The 15,020-nt window shown below is 38.1% G+C and overlaps 2 protein-coding genes across 6 annotated transcripts; one reads left to right on the forward strand and one right to left on the reverse strand.

Annotated features, from left to right (window-relative positions):
* The first annotated feature begins 1,757 nt into the window (after nucleotides 1-1,757).
* LOC120112197 (uncharacterized protein At4g14100-like) lies at nucleotides 1,758-3,545 on the forward strand. Its single transcript, XM_039131006.3, has 2 exons — nucleotides 1,758-2,253; nucleotides 3,217-3,545. The coding sequence occupies exons 1-2, from the start codon at nucleotides 1,767-1,769 to the stop codon at nucleotides 3,396-3,398; spliced, it is 669 nt and encodes a 222-aa protein (XP_038986934.3). The 5' UTR covers nucleotides 1,758-1,766; the 3' UTR covers nucleotides 3,399-3,545.
* Nucleotides 3,426-12,627, reverse strand: LOC120112196 (uncharacterized). Of its 5 annotated transcripts, XM_039131005.3 has the most exons (16): nucleotides 12,496-12,627; nucleotides 10,712-10,806; nucleotides 10,117-10,230; nucleotides 8,676-8,780; nucleotides 8,521-8,592; nucleotides 6,751-6,863; nucleotides 6,519-6,653; nucleotides 6,353-6,421; nucleotides 5,996-6,083; nucleotides 5,813-5,884; nucleotides 5,628-5,728; nucleotides 5,133-5,250; nucleotides 4,958-5,017; nucleotides 4,761-4,871; nucleotides 3,909-4,025; nucleotides 3,426-3,551 (listed from the first exon to the last, which is right to left on the reverse strand). In XM_039131005.3, the coding sequence occupies exons 1-15, from the start codon at nucleotides 12,593-12,595 to the stop codon at nucleotides 3,918-3,920; spliced, it is 1,461 nt and encodes a 486-aa protein (XP_038986933.3). In that variant the 5' UTR covers nucleotides 12,596-12,627; the 3' UTR covers nucleotides 3,426-3,551; nucleotides 3,909-3,917. The 5 variants fall into 5 exon arrangements, with proteins under 5 accessions (XP_038986933.3, XP_089783095.1, XP_088566010.2 ...); XM_089926969.1 differs by lacking the exon at nucleotides 3,426-3,551 and having other exon boundaries at nucleotides 3,643-4,025; XM_088709884.2 differs by lacking the exon at nucleotides 3,426-3,551 and having other exon boundaries at nucleotides 3,643-4,189.
* Between the last annotated feature and the right edge of the window lie 2,393 nt (nucleotides 12,628-15,020).

A 15,020-nucleotide genomic window follows, 5' to 3' on the forward strand; every position in this document is an offset into this window, starting at 1 on the left:
ATAGAGATTCATACCCTAAATAGTAAAAGTTATAGATTCACCCTTTTAGATATTTTCAACCTAAAACTTTGCCAAAATAACTTTTTAAGCTTTCTAGCACTTTCTAATACAAATTTTATCTCGTTGTTAATTCTCGAGAGTTGTTTTGACGGTGTAATTGACATTTCTAATTTAATATGGCCTCAATAGTTGTGTTAATCATCAAAATAACATTATCATCCTCAATAATGAAAGACAAAGAGAGTTCGAGAAAAAGAGTAGAGTCGAAAGAATGACTTACGTGTGGATTTTTTGGTTTTTCCTACTTAAAAGATAAGATCGATGTTCGTTATCGAAATTAACACAGCATGCGATAACCGTAGAATAACAGTTCGTTGTTTAATAACTGTTCAATAACAGCTTTCTATGTGATGATAACTACGTCAATCATGCAATTATAGTCATGGCGTAACAATTGATAAGATTATAGTCTTATTACTAATAAGTATTAATCACCTTCTAACAATCCTTAATGGAACAATTAGTACTTCTTTTCTATTTAATTGGAGTGGAACCGCACTTCAGCAATTTCCAAGACAAATTATATCGGATAATACTGAGATCAAAAATTGCAGTTTGTACTGAGATCAGGTAGGAAAGTATACACCATATCATATACCCATGGATAAAAATTCATGCTCTTATGTTATCCAAACAGCGCCACCTACCTCAGTCCCTTGACAATGACTCTCCACCCTCAAATCCGTTCGTCTCTCCACATTTCCTCCACTCCCTCTTTTCTAGGCCTGTTAACGAGCCGAGCTACTCGGGCTCCGCCCGTTAAAAGCCCGGCTCGAGCTCGGCTCGTTAGTCAAACGAGCCCGAGCCCGAGCCTAAAATGAGGCTCGTTTAAATTTGAGCTCGAGCCCGAGCAACTCACGAGCCCAAACAAGCTCGTGATTTAATGCTGTCTGCTATCAAGCACGGAGCACGCCGGGCTCTGTGCTTTGGATTTGCTTCAATCTTATTATTTTTTTTTTATTCCCTCTTCCCTCCCCTCACCCGCACTTGCCGGCTTTTAAAAGCCCACACCCCATTGCCGTATAGAATGTCGTACAGGACCAGTTTTCCTCTTCCCTCAAGCAAAAAATCAGCCACTGTTACTCAGCCGCAGCAATTAAACCCCCTTGAAAAGACGTCGCCGCCCCCTTAACAGCGTCACAGCTGTAGCACTGCACCATCCCATCTCCTGCACCCCCAGCAAGCCAACCTAACCCCGTAACTCGTGCCCTTTTTCTGCAAAGGACAAGGGCTAACAGTAATTATCCCTCGGTCAGTATTAGGCTCCTCCTATTGGGTCGCGACACATGGCCAATAATACTATAAAAATCTTAATATATATTCTTTTAGTTTGAATGAACCACCCTGTTCCCAGATCTGACTATAATCATCACCATCTACAGGATGTAATGTTTCGTAAAAGGTCTCACTGTTGTGGTATTTAATATGGATTTTTGTTATGGGGCTCGGGCCCAAGCTCGAAACGAGCTTTACGAGCCCAAGCCCGAGCTTTTCTTTTACCAAACAAGTCCGAGCTCGAGCTCAATACAGAGCTCGGTACCGAGCCCGAGCCCGAGCCCGAGCCCGAGTTCTGTGAAACGAGCCGAGCCCGAGCCTCTCCAAGCTCGGGCTCGGCTCGTTAACAGGCCTACTGATATTGATATACCCTATAAATAAATAAATAGTACCAGCTCCCACAACCTTCCTTCGTTGCAGCTACCACCGAAATGGCTCCACCATCACTCCTCCTCCTCTTCCTCCTCCTCGTCTCCATCTCCTCCAATCCCTCAACAAAAGCCACAGGCGCAGGAGCAGCAGCAGCAGAGTCCCCTCCCACCCCAACCCCATGGCCTCTCCAATTCCACTCCCTCCTCTACATCAACGGCAGCGGCGAGCTCTCGGTAGTGGACCTCTGGTACGACTGGCCCAACTCTCGCAATTTCAACATCATCCAGCACCAGCTCGGGACCCTCGTCTACGACCTCGAGTGGGACAACGGCACCTCCTTCTACTACACCCTCGACGACTCGCGCCAGTGCCAGACCTACCACTTCGACGTAGGCATTCTCCGCCCCGATTGGCTCGACGGTGCCAATTACCTCGGCCAGCAGCGCGTCGATGGCTTCCTCTGCAATGTCTGGGAGAAGGTCCAGTTCATCTGGTACTATGAGGATGTCGAGACCAAGCGTCCGGTGCAATGGGTCTTCTACACAGGTAGGCACTCCACCTGTTCGATGCCGGGACTCGCTGATTTAGCCTTTTGATTTGGTTTTTCTTTCTGGGCTGGACTTAAATTTATGGCACCTTTTCTTTTTTTATTATAAATAAATACAATTTTATCTCTTTTTTTTTTGGGGAGGAATTAATCCACAAACGGTTAAAGTTGATTTTTTTTTTCTATAGGATGCTCTTCTTTTTTATAGGAAGAATTTGGATTTGGGAAGCTTCTTTGGACCCCATTGATTTTTTTTTTTTTTTTTTTTTTGAGGAAGTAACCAAAAATTAATTAAAGTTGATCTTTTTTAAAGGATGCCCTTCTTTTCATAGGACGAATTTGAATTTTGAAGGTTAAGGTCGGTTGCCCGGTGGATTGATTATAGTTGGGTATGCAGACTAAAACTACTTGTTTTAAGTAAAGAATTTCATGGATTTCTAGACTCAACTGGTTGCCTAAATTATGACATTTCTTCGAAATTCAAAGAAATGCGGGAGTTTGAACAAATTCTTGAGTTTTACATGGTAATTGCAGGCAGGGTCCTCAACTCAGTTACAAAGACTTTAGGTTAACAATCAATTATATTGATGAGCAAGATTCGCCATCTCAGTACCGAATCGATACCACAATAGCATAATATCAGTACGATATAATTTTTTTTTTTTTTTTGCGCATACCGAACGTCGGTACGCCACTCGTACTGGATACCGGTACTGAATCAGTACAGTATGGTATATCCCACGCCATCCAGTTCGGGCCGGTAAAGCATACTTATTGATAAGTCTCTAATAATAAAATAAGCAATAATTTGATTATAAATAAAACTGAGATTATAATGGTGAAGAAGGACTTATTGAGCTCTTTATCTCAATTGATTTTAGTTACTATTGTAGCCGATTCTTTCTTTCCTTAATATGAAGTTACAGGAGGTATCCTGAAGTGGAGTTGGTGAGTAACTGCAGGAAGATCTGTCCATGTGATGACCTTCGAGGTGGGAGCGGTGCTTGAAGATGCGAAATGGCAGGCCCCTGTATACTGTTTTGAGAAAAAAGAAGAGAACCTGAAGTTTCAATCCATCATTTCAGAAGGTTTTCAGGAGAGCCTAATGTCAAAGAGATATCTGAGAGGGTTAAAAAGTATTTGAATGCAATGGTGTTATGATGGCAATATCCTTGCTTTAGTCTCTCTTCAACTTCTAAGAATGGCTCTGTTTATGGATAGGCTCTTTTCTGTTCATCAGCATCATAGTTCTGGAAACTCTGCTTTAAATTAGCAGCTTTTTTATTCACTACAGTACCTGCATTTGGAAAATAATGTAATCACGAGCCACAAGTATACCATGAGAGAGGAGAGAAAAACCAAGGATTCTGGCCAGAGAAAACATAGAATTTCTGAATACCCACTTACATTCCATAAGCAGTCACTGAGCATGAAGATGTGAAGACGGTAACATAATTATACAAAAATATCAATGGTAAAGGTTCATGGTTGGTTTAGATTACATGATTGGCCTGAACAAGATGAAGCAGCCATCTCCACCAGAGACTTTCCACACTACAATCAGCTGATAACCAAAATCCCACATCTTTCTCGATGCATATGTTTATAATTTGCTTAAAATGGTGAGAAAAAATGTGTTAGGAATGTATTTTACCTTGGAAAATTAGGTAGCAGGGCCTTGTTGGGCTCTCATCACCACTTCTTCAGTCGTTGTGCCAATGATTTCATTTGCACGCTTCAAATTAACACAGAAGATCCTCCCAATGGTGTCCTGGACATACATGTTCACCTCTCTTTGTCATTGTCAAGAGACAAAGTCTAGTAAACCAGCAAGATAATAACTGGTGATTTGGGTCTATAAGTTGTTTGAAAAGTTCCCAATGAAGGATAGTAGAAAAATGCCCCCAGTGTTCCAACTCATTGCTAGTTGAGAAGCTGCAAATATATGCCGCATTTGAGAGACTGATACATTCAGGACCTGTTTGGTTGAGAGGAGCATTCTGCTACCTCCTTAAGAGTTGATTTCAGCCAAAGATAAAAAGAGAATAAATTCAAAATAATTGAGTTAGGAGTGGCCATTCTGCATGTATGACCAAGTTTTATCATATTTGACCAGAATGCATGACTCTGTGAACAACCATCAACCAGATACATAATAAGCTCATTTAAATTTGTCAAACACTTAGGAGCAACTTCAGTGGATGTCAAGACTTGCTTGGTTTGGATATAGGCCTGATGCCCTTCTTGCAGGGCAGGTGAAGTTGTTCAAGGTCTCCTTTCTCCATAGAGTTATCAAGAGTTTTAATGTGAATGGCAAGTATCTCATATCAGCAACTTCACTAACATATTGAGAAAGTGCAACTAACTGAAAGAAAGAATCATCTTGAAAAACTATGATAATTTTCTCAAGCGATAACAAGATGATGCCATTAATGTAGAAATGTCTAAAATTTTCTTTTTTTAAAAAAAATAGTAAAGTGGATAGGGAAAGCATGTGAATACTAACTCTAGCAACAATGCCAAGCTTCTCTAATTTTTGCACAGCATCCTCAACTTCAAAATTGCACTCCACACGAAATTCTTCTTTAATGAGCTGTTCACACCGCTGGTCAAGTTCCTATGCATATGTATTAGAGAAACGTTAGTGAGACGATTCATGCATGGTGCAATATTGACTGGAAACAGACAACCAAAGCAATGTACCTGTACTGTTGCCTTCCCCTGTTCCATCAAAATAAAATAAGAAATTATCACTTCTTTAACCTGCACATTCAGAATGGCACACTCGTTAGAAAATTGAAGGACATTAAAATGACTAATACAAGTCATCAATAGATTACACAAAGATGACAACAAAATCTTTTGATTTGGTACTCACTTCCTGTTGAATCACATCATCACACAGGTGCAGAAGTGTGCCTCTCCCACTATCCAGTTGTTTGTCATATACTGATTGCATGATTAGATTTTGGTAAGTTCTTATGTTCTGCTGAAACCTGCAAGGCAATGGTAAGGCTTTACCAAAATGACATTAATTTTAAGGATTAAGCAGTCGCTATCTCTTCTTTCAATTAAACTAGTGACATGATTAGAGCAACTACACAAAAGTTATCGACACATGTATCATCTAATTACAAAATCCATGACAATATGTAGAATCAATGGCAAGTAGCATATGTGAATTTCAGTGGTGAGTGGTCCCTTTTTGGGCATGCTAATTCTTGAACCCATAACCAAGAGAAGCAGGAAGTAACGTCTGAATCACAGAAGCGGATTGAAGATCTGAGTAAACATAGAAACAGAACTTGAGAGCTCCAATATGCATGCACACATGCATACAGATAAAAAAGCCTCATTGACAAAGTGAACTTACGTGAAGTAGACTTTAGAACAATATCCAATAAGAGCAGAGAGGATAGCTATGACAACCCAGATATCAGCTTTAGGCATTTCAAGAGAACCAACAAGAGTAGCCTGAATAAAAGGAAATTTAAGTATAAGCTGCAGAGAGTTTAAAATTACTAAAATCAGTTGATTTTATATCATTTTGAGACATACGAGACCAAGTGCAGCAGAAACAAGGAATTTCACCCAGTCCATCGGCGTTAAACTTGGGTTCATCTTCTCAGGCTACAAAATCATTCATTACAATTAAGCGATAAGTTAAGTAAGAAATGTCGTGGAAAAAGATTCTGAAGTGCTTTGTTTCCTTCCAACAGAATTTTTAAAAGGAAATCTCACCAGAACTATCTCCATATCTGCTAATGGGATATTTTTAAAATGTTTCACATAGATTCCTCGATCTACTTTGGTTTTGGTGCTAGCACGCCTGCAAAATTGCAGTTAGTGTCACACACAAGTGACAGGTTGTTAAGAGAAATACAGATTAAAAACTGTTAGAATTTCTCATCAAGTTGCACTTTCTGTTTCCTCCTTGATAACTTTAGTGATGTTATTTTCACAATCTTTTCTCACTGAACAATTTCTAAAAACCAAATAATGCAGACCTATTTTAAAGGAGTTCCTTTTCTATGCACCTGCCTTTTGTGAGTGATTAGGAGCATGTACCACCCAAAAAATTAAAAGAATAAAAGGTACCTGTAGACAACAATCATCCTATCAAAAGTTGGTTCTTGGATTGTAATCTGGCCAAAGAGATTTTGCATGCTGTAAGACATAAAATGTGCATATATCAGAACATGAGAAGGTATCAGTTCTAACACCTTCAGATCTATAAGGAACCAAATTATGATCTAGTTAGAACCTCAGCTCCATGTTGTCAATCCGAACACGCTCAACAACTAAGTCCTGATCTTCTGTCTGAGCACTTATTTCATCAAGTTCCCTTGTATCTTTCCTGGGCTTCACAATTGGCTTTTTGGAGAAGAGGCGCTGAATCCTACAATTATCATTACATTGGATTATTTAAATATTAAAGTTTTTATTGGAAAAGATGAGTGTAATATCAATGGAAACATTTCTTACACATAGCTTACCTAGTAACTCTAAGAAACCCCGTCCAAATACGAGCTATGATCATATCAAGTTTCTCCATGAAAAAGTAATCAGTTGTATGGTCAATTCCAATGCCCCGACGAAAAATGATGTACTTCCATATGCAAAAGTTAAAAACATTATAAAAGTAATTATTACAATATAAATTAGAATTCCCAAATACATTACCTCCGAAAATATCTGCAGGCTATATAAGCAAATGGTTATTTTCTTAGTAAGTATTGAACCATATAACACGTTTTTCTACAAAGAAGATAAAAAGAATAATGTAAATGTAGTTGCTACTCTATATTACTTAGTGTGCTTACCAGTATCCAGTAGCTGTGTAATTTTGTATTTTTTATCTGTCAGGTCCATAGAGCAATATTTACAAAGAACAAAAAGGTTAAAGCAACCCAACCTTCTTGATATTGGATTGTTTTTGAAGTGTTGAGAGTCTCAGTAAACCAAGGGCAAACATTAAAAGTAGATTAGCTTGCCATAAAAAGCCCAAATTTTTGATGATATACCTTCAACTTCAAGGATCAATGAAAATGTAAGAGATTCTAAAATAAATAATAAGATTATTTGCGAATCGACCATTCGAATTCGATCCATGAATTAGGCAAATTACTCACTCATAGAAAAAAAAAATAAAGGATCTTGCTTATAGGACAGTCACAATCAGGAATCAAATAGAACTAGAATGAATCACAAAAGACAATAAAAAAAATAGTCATTAGCCATTTGCACATGTTTAATTAGACTCTGGCATGAACGTTCACACTTGAAGCCAATTATTTCTATATTTACTTATTTCGCATCATCATTTGGCATCACTTCTTGGTTCAGGAGCATTAAATGGATAAGGTTTCTTTGCTTACTTTTGACAGCAGATCCATTTCCAATGTCTTCAATAGTGCATATTACTTATGATCTATTTATCTCCTCTGCCATTTATTATTCATCGAATGAATGAATATATGAGTACCTAAGTGCAAAACTTGTTATATCTGGAACCAAGGAGTAGCTTGAAACTGGAAGATATTTTTGTGCTGGATTGGGTTTAGGCTTCTAGGATTCTAAAACCAGGATGGCTATGCATAGGTTACAAATACCAAATCTAGAGGTTCAAAAGGCCCAAAGCTTAAATTAAGAGGGTTCTGGTTGCAGGATAACAATATCTAAACAGAGAACCCTTTATGTTTTGATGTGGAAAACAAAGAAGTTTCTTTATTAAGGCTATAAGTCTAACTTACAGGTCAATGACAGATGCAAGGAAGAGAGGAAATTGTATATTTTAGGGATATTTAGAATCGAACATGGATATTAGACTTGCTGGACAGAGCCGAACAATCTAGCATATAATGTTATAAAAATAAAAATGAGAATGAGCATTAGTCTATATGCTACACTTGGAGAAGGATTCTCAGCGAAGGGCATTTTCAGAAAAAACTAGCTGGATCAACTACTCTGATGACACCTAAAAGAGCAAGAGAGTGGGGAGGGGTTGAACAATGAAAAATCCCAAGAGAGAGTCTGCTAGGCAAGGGTGAATTCTCTTATTTGTCAGAAAGGGACCTTTTGGAAGTTTATCACATCTAGGCACATCGAGTAATTGAATTGTTTACAGAACTCGAAGAACATTATGCAACTAAAGAACCCGAATTGAGATACATGTAATAGTGACATATAAATGCATAAAAGCATAGAATACATCTCATAACCAAAACATGATTTGCTGTAATAATATTCAAAATTTCAAACAGTACCTTATCAGAAAATTTGGGGAGGTTTTCTTGACGATGGTCACTAAAATACCTTGGGAAAAGCTTTTTATCCAGCTACAGTCCTCCAAAAATCAGAGTTAGTTGCACTTAATAGATCATGAGCATCAAGTAGAAATATACAGAATCATGTTTCAGACCTTAGACTCATCCACTTTGACAGGAAGGTTTAAGAGATATTGCCCAGACTGTGCAATGTTGATCTCCTCATCAGTCACTAGTTCAAAGTTGCTCTTTTCCATTATCTGCTTCAAGCAAAATAACTCAAGTTAAAAAAACAAGTGATGCAACCATTTTAGGATAAAAAGTTATGATGATCAGGGATACTTCGATGAGAGAAAGCTAGAGAAGAAAATGACAATGTTGCAAGGGTGATGCTCATACACACTGCATGCTGTCAATATTTTCGCCTATTTTTTCTCATATTTAGGTAACAACTGCACGGTAATCTGATTTGTTCGACATTTGACGGGAAAAAAAAAGGGTAGAGTAACACAGGGTAGGAGGTTATATATTTATCTCCATACATCTTAACAGTCATGCCCAATTCCTTATTCCTATTCTATTATATCATGAATTATGTCGAACAAAAAACACAACTTCTCTGGGAAGGACATCAACATTATAATACCAAGTTAGCAAACGAATGAACATGCCAGTTCTTTGTGGTTCTTTTGAATCGTACTACGAGGAATATGTGGGCACGAAATAAAGAGATGGAACAAAAACATTTTCCAGTGATAAGCAATAGAATACTAGTTTCAAAACTAAAAAATAAGCTTCAAAGTTTCAAGTCATTGAGTGCAATAGCCTGCAAAAAGATTATCTTAACTGTTCCTTAGAACTGTCCATCTCACATGGTGCAAGAAAGAGACCAAGAAAGAGGCAGCGGTGATATCTATCTATCTAGTTAGATACAACAGATGGAAATATTATATTAGAGCTCTTGCAGTGTCCTAGTCATCCCTAGGGTGGCTGCAAATATGCAATCAGCCACTTAGTTGGATTGCACCAAAAATTTACATGTTATTTAAATACATAATTAAAAAAAAACTGATTATGAGTAACAAAAGAGAAATATAAGATTAGTTAAGGAAACTTGCTTATATTTATTAAAGGATCCAATTTAGCTTTGCTTGAAATGTTAACTATTTAAATGATAATTTTCCTTACAAATTTTGGAGTAAGTATTTACAAACACATTCAATAGTTTAAGGTAATTTTCACAACCAGTGACCTATGACCAATATATTATAAAAAGCCAGCAGTTAAAGACTGATAGAACTTGAAAGTTATAACTAAGGTGTAAGACACCCATCAAAAAGACATGGTATAGTTACAATTTATCCTGCCAAACCTGCATAATTCCCTGATCTAGCATCTAATACCCAACCTGCCCCAGAAGGCAGGACAAACCTTGCTTAGCTCCAGCAGCCGCTTGGGCACCCAATATCGAAGAATTAAACTAAGGATTAAACTGAGGTTTCAACACATGCCACTTGAAGGAAGATGTGTATGTGCATGCATAATGTGACCATCAAGAATAGAAGATTCAAAGATAGAATGCAACAAATGACCAACCTGGAAAAAGTATTTTAGAAAATTAAGTTCGAGAACATCTATCTCTTTCGAAGATAATTGCTGTTGCTCCAATTTCTGACTGCCATGAACAGGGTCGAACAGAGAATACAGTTGCTGCAGGGACAATATTCTCTTCAATGCTGATATCCATCATTGATAAACTTAGGAAAAACAGTTGCTTTGTCGACATTTTGGTGCACATTCAAACAAGCTCATAGGTACTGGTGAATTTATAAACAAATGCCTGGTCATAATACAGATATGTACATGCACTATTCCACGTATACATTGTTTTAGAAAATAAACTGTATGCATGGATACCTACATGCATGTAATTAGTCATATATATATATATATATATATATATATTCAGATACATGCGTTTATTTTTGTATGTAGGTATCCTGAGTGCCAACCATGATACACAGATTCTGCTCTCAAATGTATGCATGTCTTAGACATTTTTTATTTCTTTTAGGAAATAAATGTCTGCATGCTCATAAATAAAAGTATGATTAATTATTTTTTGCACTGGATATGTATGCATGAACTTGGAAATGCATGCATACCTAAAGGGAAAAGGGCAAGATCATACCATCAGATCCTCAAATTGTAGAAGATACCAAGCACGAATAGTGTACTCAACTCTCTTGCAGAGCTTCAGAAATTCACTTTGGTCAGAAGCAAGCTCTGTTAGGAAAATTAAGGTGGAAAGTATCAATGTCTAGGCAAAAGCTTGAGAAACGGTAAGACTAAAGACTGCAGCAAAATGCGCACATATTCAAATCCAATGGACTCTGGAAGGAGAAAAAAGCATTCGTAGTGCTGATATTCAAAGATCAGTGTTTAATGAAGCAGAAAACCAAGTCAATACTAACATGTAGTTGACAGAGATTATGCACAACAAAAGACCGAAACAGTTTGAAAGTTAATCAAATCTAGTTATAGAAATCCATGTGTTGATACTCCAAGAAAAAAAGGAATTTAGAACAAAATCCCATGAAGAGCCCTTAGGTGTAGATTACTCTAGAATGTTCTTAAATTTCGCATTATTACTAAACATTATGTTAAGCAACATAAAAGGTGTCCTTGATTATCTTTGGTCTGTTTATATATGAGCATGAACAGGTCAATAATGATGGTTGTTGAGAACAAAGACAATTCAAGATTGTTTTAAGAGTGTTTACTATCAAGTGGGTGGTTTATTTAACTGATATTCCTTAAGAGCCTTTGCTGGAAATCTCAAATTTTCCATCTGTTTGGTTTCAGCAGAAAGGCAAAAAGGAGAAGACCACTGGACTTCTGGAAAATTGCTACACTTATCATTTTCCACTCAGTAAAATCAAAATTTAACTCAAAAGTTCTACTGGAATTTCATGTCCTTTTACCATCTAGCATCTCAGGACTTTTTGATTTTTCTTTCTCCTCTATTACCAAGTTCAAAAGTGCTTCCAGATGCTATAAATCACCCAACAATTGAGGAACAAGTGATCAGCACACTACTCAATTAAACCAATTTGTTCTAAACCCAGTTTGTTCGTGGAAAGATTTTTTTCTCACTGAAATTTTTTTTTTTTAGAAAGCTGATGTATATATGATGTCTAGAAAAGTAGTTTTGGTATGTTTGATTGACCATGAGAAAATAGCACATTCTAGAATGGCTTATATTTAGTTAAGCATCTACTTTTCTGGAAAAGATTATGTAAGATATCTATTATGTTCTTAATAAAAAAAAAATATTGTCCTATTCTATCTAAAAGCTTAAATGTATTTTTGGAAAAAAAATCTCTAATTTGCAGCCAGTATAAATGGGACTTTTCTATGTCCCACATAATTTTTTTTTCTGATAAAATATAAAAATTTTGTTCCCCCATGAAAGTTACCTTTTCACCTCTCCTTTTCGAAAACTAAACATTAGATTTTTTTTATTTTTTTTGTTGATCATGTTTTTTCTCCTCTTCCTGCCAACCAATCCAGTCCTCTGCCTTATCACGTTGTTATTGACTCCGGCAATGGTGAGTGATGAATGCATTCCACAACAATTTCTACTCTCTCCCCCCTCCTTTTATGTACATGGAATCCTTCTTTGCATCTCAGATTCTAAGACCAGTATTCAATTCAAAAAAAAAGAGTCTTTAAGCGTCCAAGAAACAACGAGCAAAAAATTAAAAAGCAAAAATAAGAGAGGAGCCACAACGGATCTAAAGCCAAAGAAAAAAATAGCAAGAACCCTTTCAATTTCAACAAATAATTTTACATCAAAAGTTAAAAAGAAAAAGAAAAAAAAGGGAAAAAACAACATAACCAGATTCCAAAGACATGAAATAGAAACATATGTCAAGAAGAACAAATCTTCCAAAAAACATAGATGCACAATACCAATGAGGTAGGCGAGCTTCATGATGAGCCTGGGCTTGAGGATGGGAATGACGGCCTCCCGCTCCAGCCGTATCACGTCCTTCCTCCTCCCCTCCTCCATGTCCAAACGCTTCTGTCTCTGTCTTCGGAAACAGAGCAAGAATATATATATATATATATATATATATATATGGCGAGAAGAAGAAGATGTGGAGATCTCTTTCGCTTTATATGTCTTCCATGAAAAGAGAAGGAAGCAACAAAAAATGGAATTTGGAACCAAAGACGTTTCGTGCAAAGCAATCGATTCGATTCGAAGATTACAAAGAAAGACAGGAAAAGCTTCTGGAGGTGGAGGTAGGGAATGGATCCTCTCTGTTTACGAGGTGGATTATTATTATTATTTCTAATCTCCATATGTTGGATTTCAGTACTTCGGTTGTGTTGTCGTCGTGTCAGTTGTTTGCAGAGCGACAGTTTTATGGGCTGTTGACCGGATTTCGTCTTTTTTTTTCTTCTTTTTTTTTTGTCTCCAACCTCATATCTAGTGAGGAGCATTCCATATCTAGTGGGAGATTTGTTTGTTAGTGTAGTTGGTGAAGGACGTAAGTTGGAGAGAAAGCGGTTTACTGCTACTTATGAACGAATATATTAGCACTTAGCGCTTGCTTTGAGGATCGTGCGATTTCTTGCTTTTTTCGTCGAACACGTCTATGGCAATCGGTGATCCTAGCTCGGTGTTTTAAAACGGCTGCTGGTGACCACGGCTTCCTTGCCCCAACGATGATTCGTTTGACCGTGACTTCCGCGGCGAAGAACAATTTGATACTGGGTGTACGGAAGCACTTAGCAAAGTGTGTACGGGCTCTTTCTGTTTCGGGATCAACAGATGTCAGGGTATAGAGCACTAATTGCATGGTCGGAGTTAAGATTGGTGATGTTTCTCGGGCCCTCCAGTAGGAGTCGGAGCTGGGTATGGTGGTTTGGGCTACACCAAAGAATTACACTATTCCTCTAAAAGATGGCCTGGGACCGCTTGCTGACGAGCTTCGTGCTGAGCAAACGCGGTGTTGGCATCTCTCCCTTGTGCTTGTACTGTGAGGTAGACGAGTCGGTGGATCATGCGCTATTTCATTGTGTTTAGGCAAGGGAGACATGGAGGTTGTTCGGGATCCCAGAGGGTGCTTGGAGCCGAAGGGATAGTTTCCTCGAGGAGGTTCGGCGTTGGTCTGACACCCCTTAGATGAGTTTTGTGGCTATTAAAGCGTCCTACATAGCTTATCAGATATGAGTGGCCAAAAATGCTCAGGTTTTTGGCAAGCTCAGTCCGTCCCCACGGTTCGTGATGGAGCGGGCTCGGGCACAGGCAGTAGAGATTCTTCATGCAGGTTCAGATCCCAGACCTTTAACAGCTCGGGACACCTGAGGCCCCCATATTGCCTCGGTAGCTACTCATACGGTGTTCTTCACCTGGAAGCCCCCATCTCCAAGTTTTCTCAAGGTCAATTTTGACGGCTCAGTCCTAGATGGAGGCAGAAGAGAAGGGGCTGAGTTTGTTATCAGGGGTCCGAGCTCCGACATGGTGGCAGTGGAGGGTTGTTAGATCTTCGACACCTCGGTTCCAGGGGTAGAGCTACGGGCGGCTTGGATGGGACTGCGCTATGCGCGGCGTGTACTTTAGACGAGCTCCATCCTCTTAGAGGGCGATTCGGCCACAGTGATTAGCTGGGTCCGAAAGAGCACACACAGCGATGGAGGAGTTCATCCTTTGCTCCGTGATATATGATTGATGGTGAGGGAGGATATTACTTTTCAGGCCATGCATGTATATCATGAGGCTAACGGGGCGGCGGACTAGGTGGTGGCGTATATCGCGAGCCACTCAGGAGGCACTCTATGGGTTGGAGAGGATGACTTGCCTGGTGCACTTCGGGACCTTTTGTTTGCAGATTCTACTAGGTGTATTCGTACCCATGTTGTCTGAAATGCCTGTTTCAGCAAAAAAAAAAAAAAGAACAATGTGCTTCATCTGCGGCCGTTCTTGATTGTGGAGGAAAGTTGTACAGGGGCAGCAAAGGCCGACGTAATAGGCATGTAGATAAGGAGAAAACTAGATCGGATAATATTCATCTGAATTTGTTTTATTCGAAACTATCTGCATATGAATAAAAATTAGAACATATGACTAATATCCGACTAATAGACAACAACTATCCGATCTATATCCGAATATCCGATTTCATTTGTAACTCTATTTAATTTTATATAGTACTCACGAGGTTTTAAGAAAAATAAATAACCATATTAATTTGCTATTAACTTGATTTATCATCTACTTAGTAACATTTTTGATTCTATGGTCATAAAGTTTAATTATTCGAGATATATATATATATATATCCATACTTTCGATATATCTGTATTTTTGCATTCGACTAATATTTCTGTATTCATCAAATAAAATAAATGTTGATATGGTTATACCTGTATTTTAGCCCTACCAGTAGATTCTGGAACAAGGAGTATGTGGTACTGCAGAAAAACTT

The sequence above is a fragment of the Phoenix dactylifera genome, chromosome 13, assembly GCF_051530095.1.
Source record: "Phoenix dactylifera cultivar Ajwa chromosome 13, Ajwa_hap1_PhDact_Kaust_v1.1, whole genome shotgun sequence".
Classification (NCBI taxonomy): domain Eukaryota; kingdom Viridiplantae; phylum Streptophyta; class Magnoliopsida; order Arecales; family Arecaceae; genus Phoenix; species Phoenix dactylifera.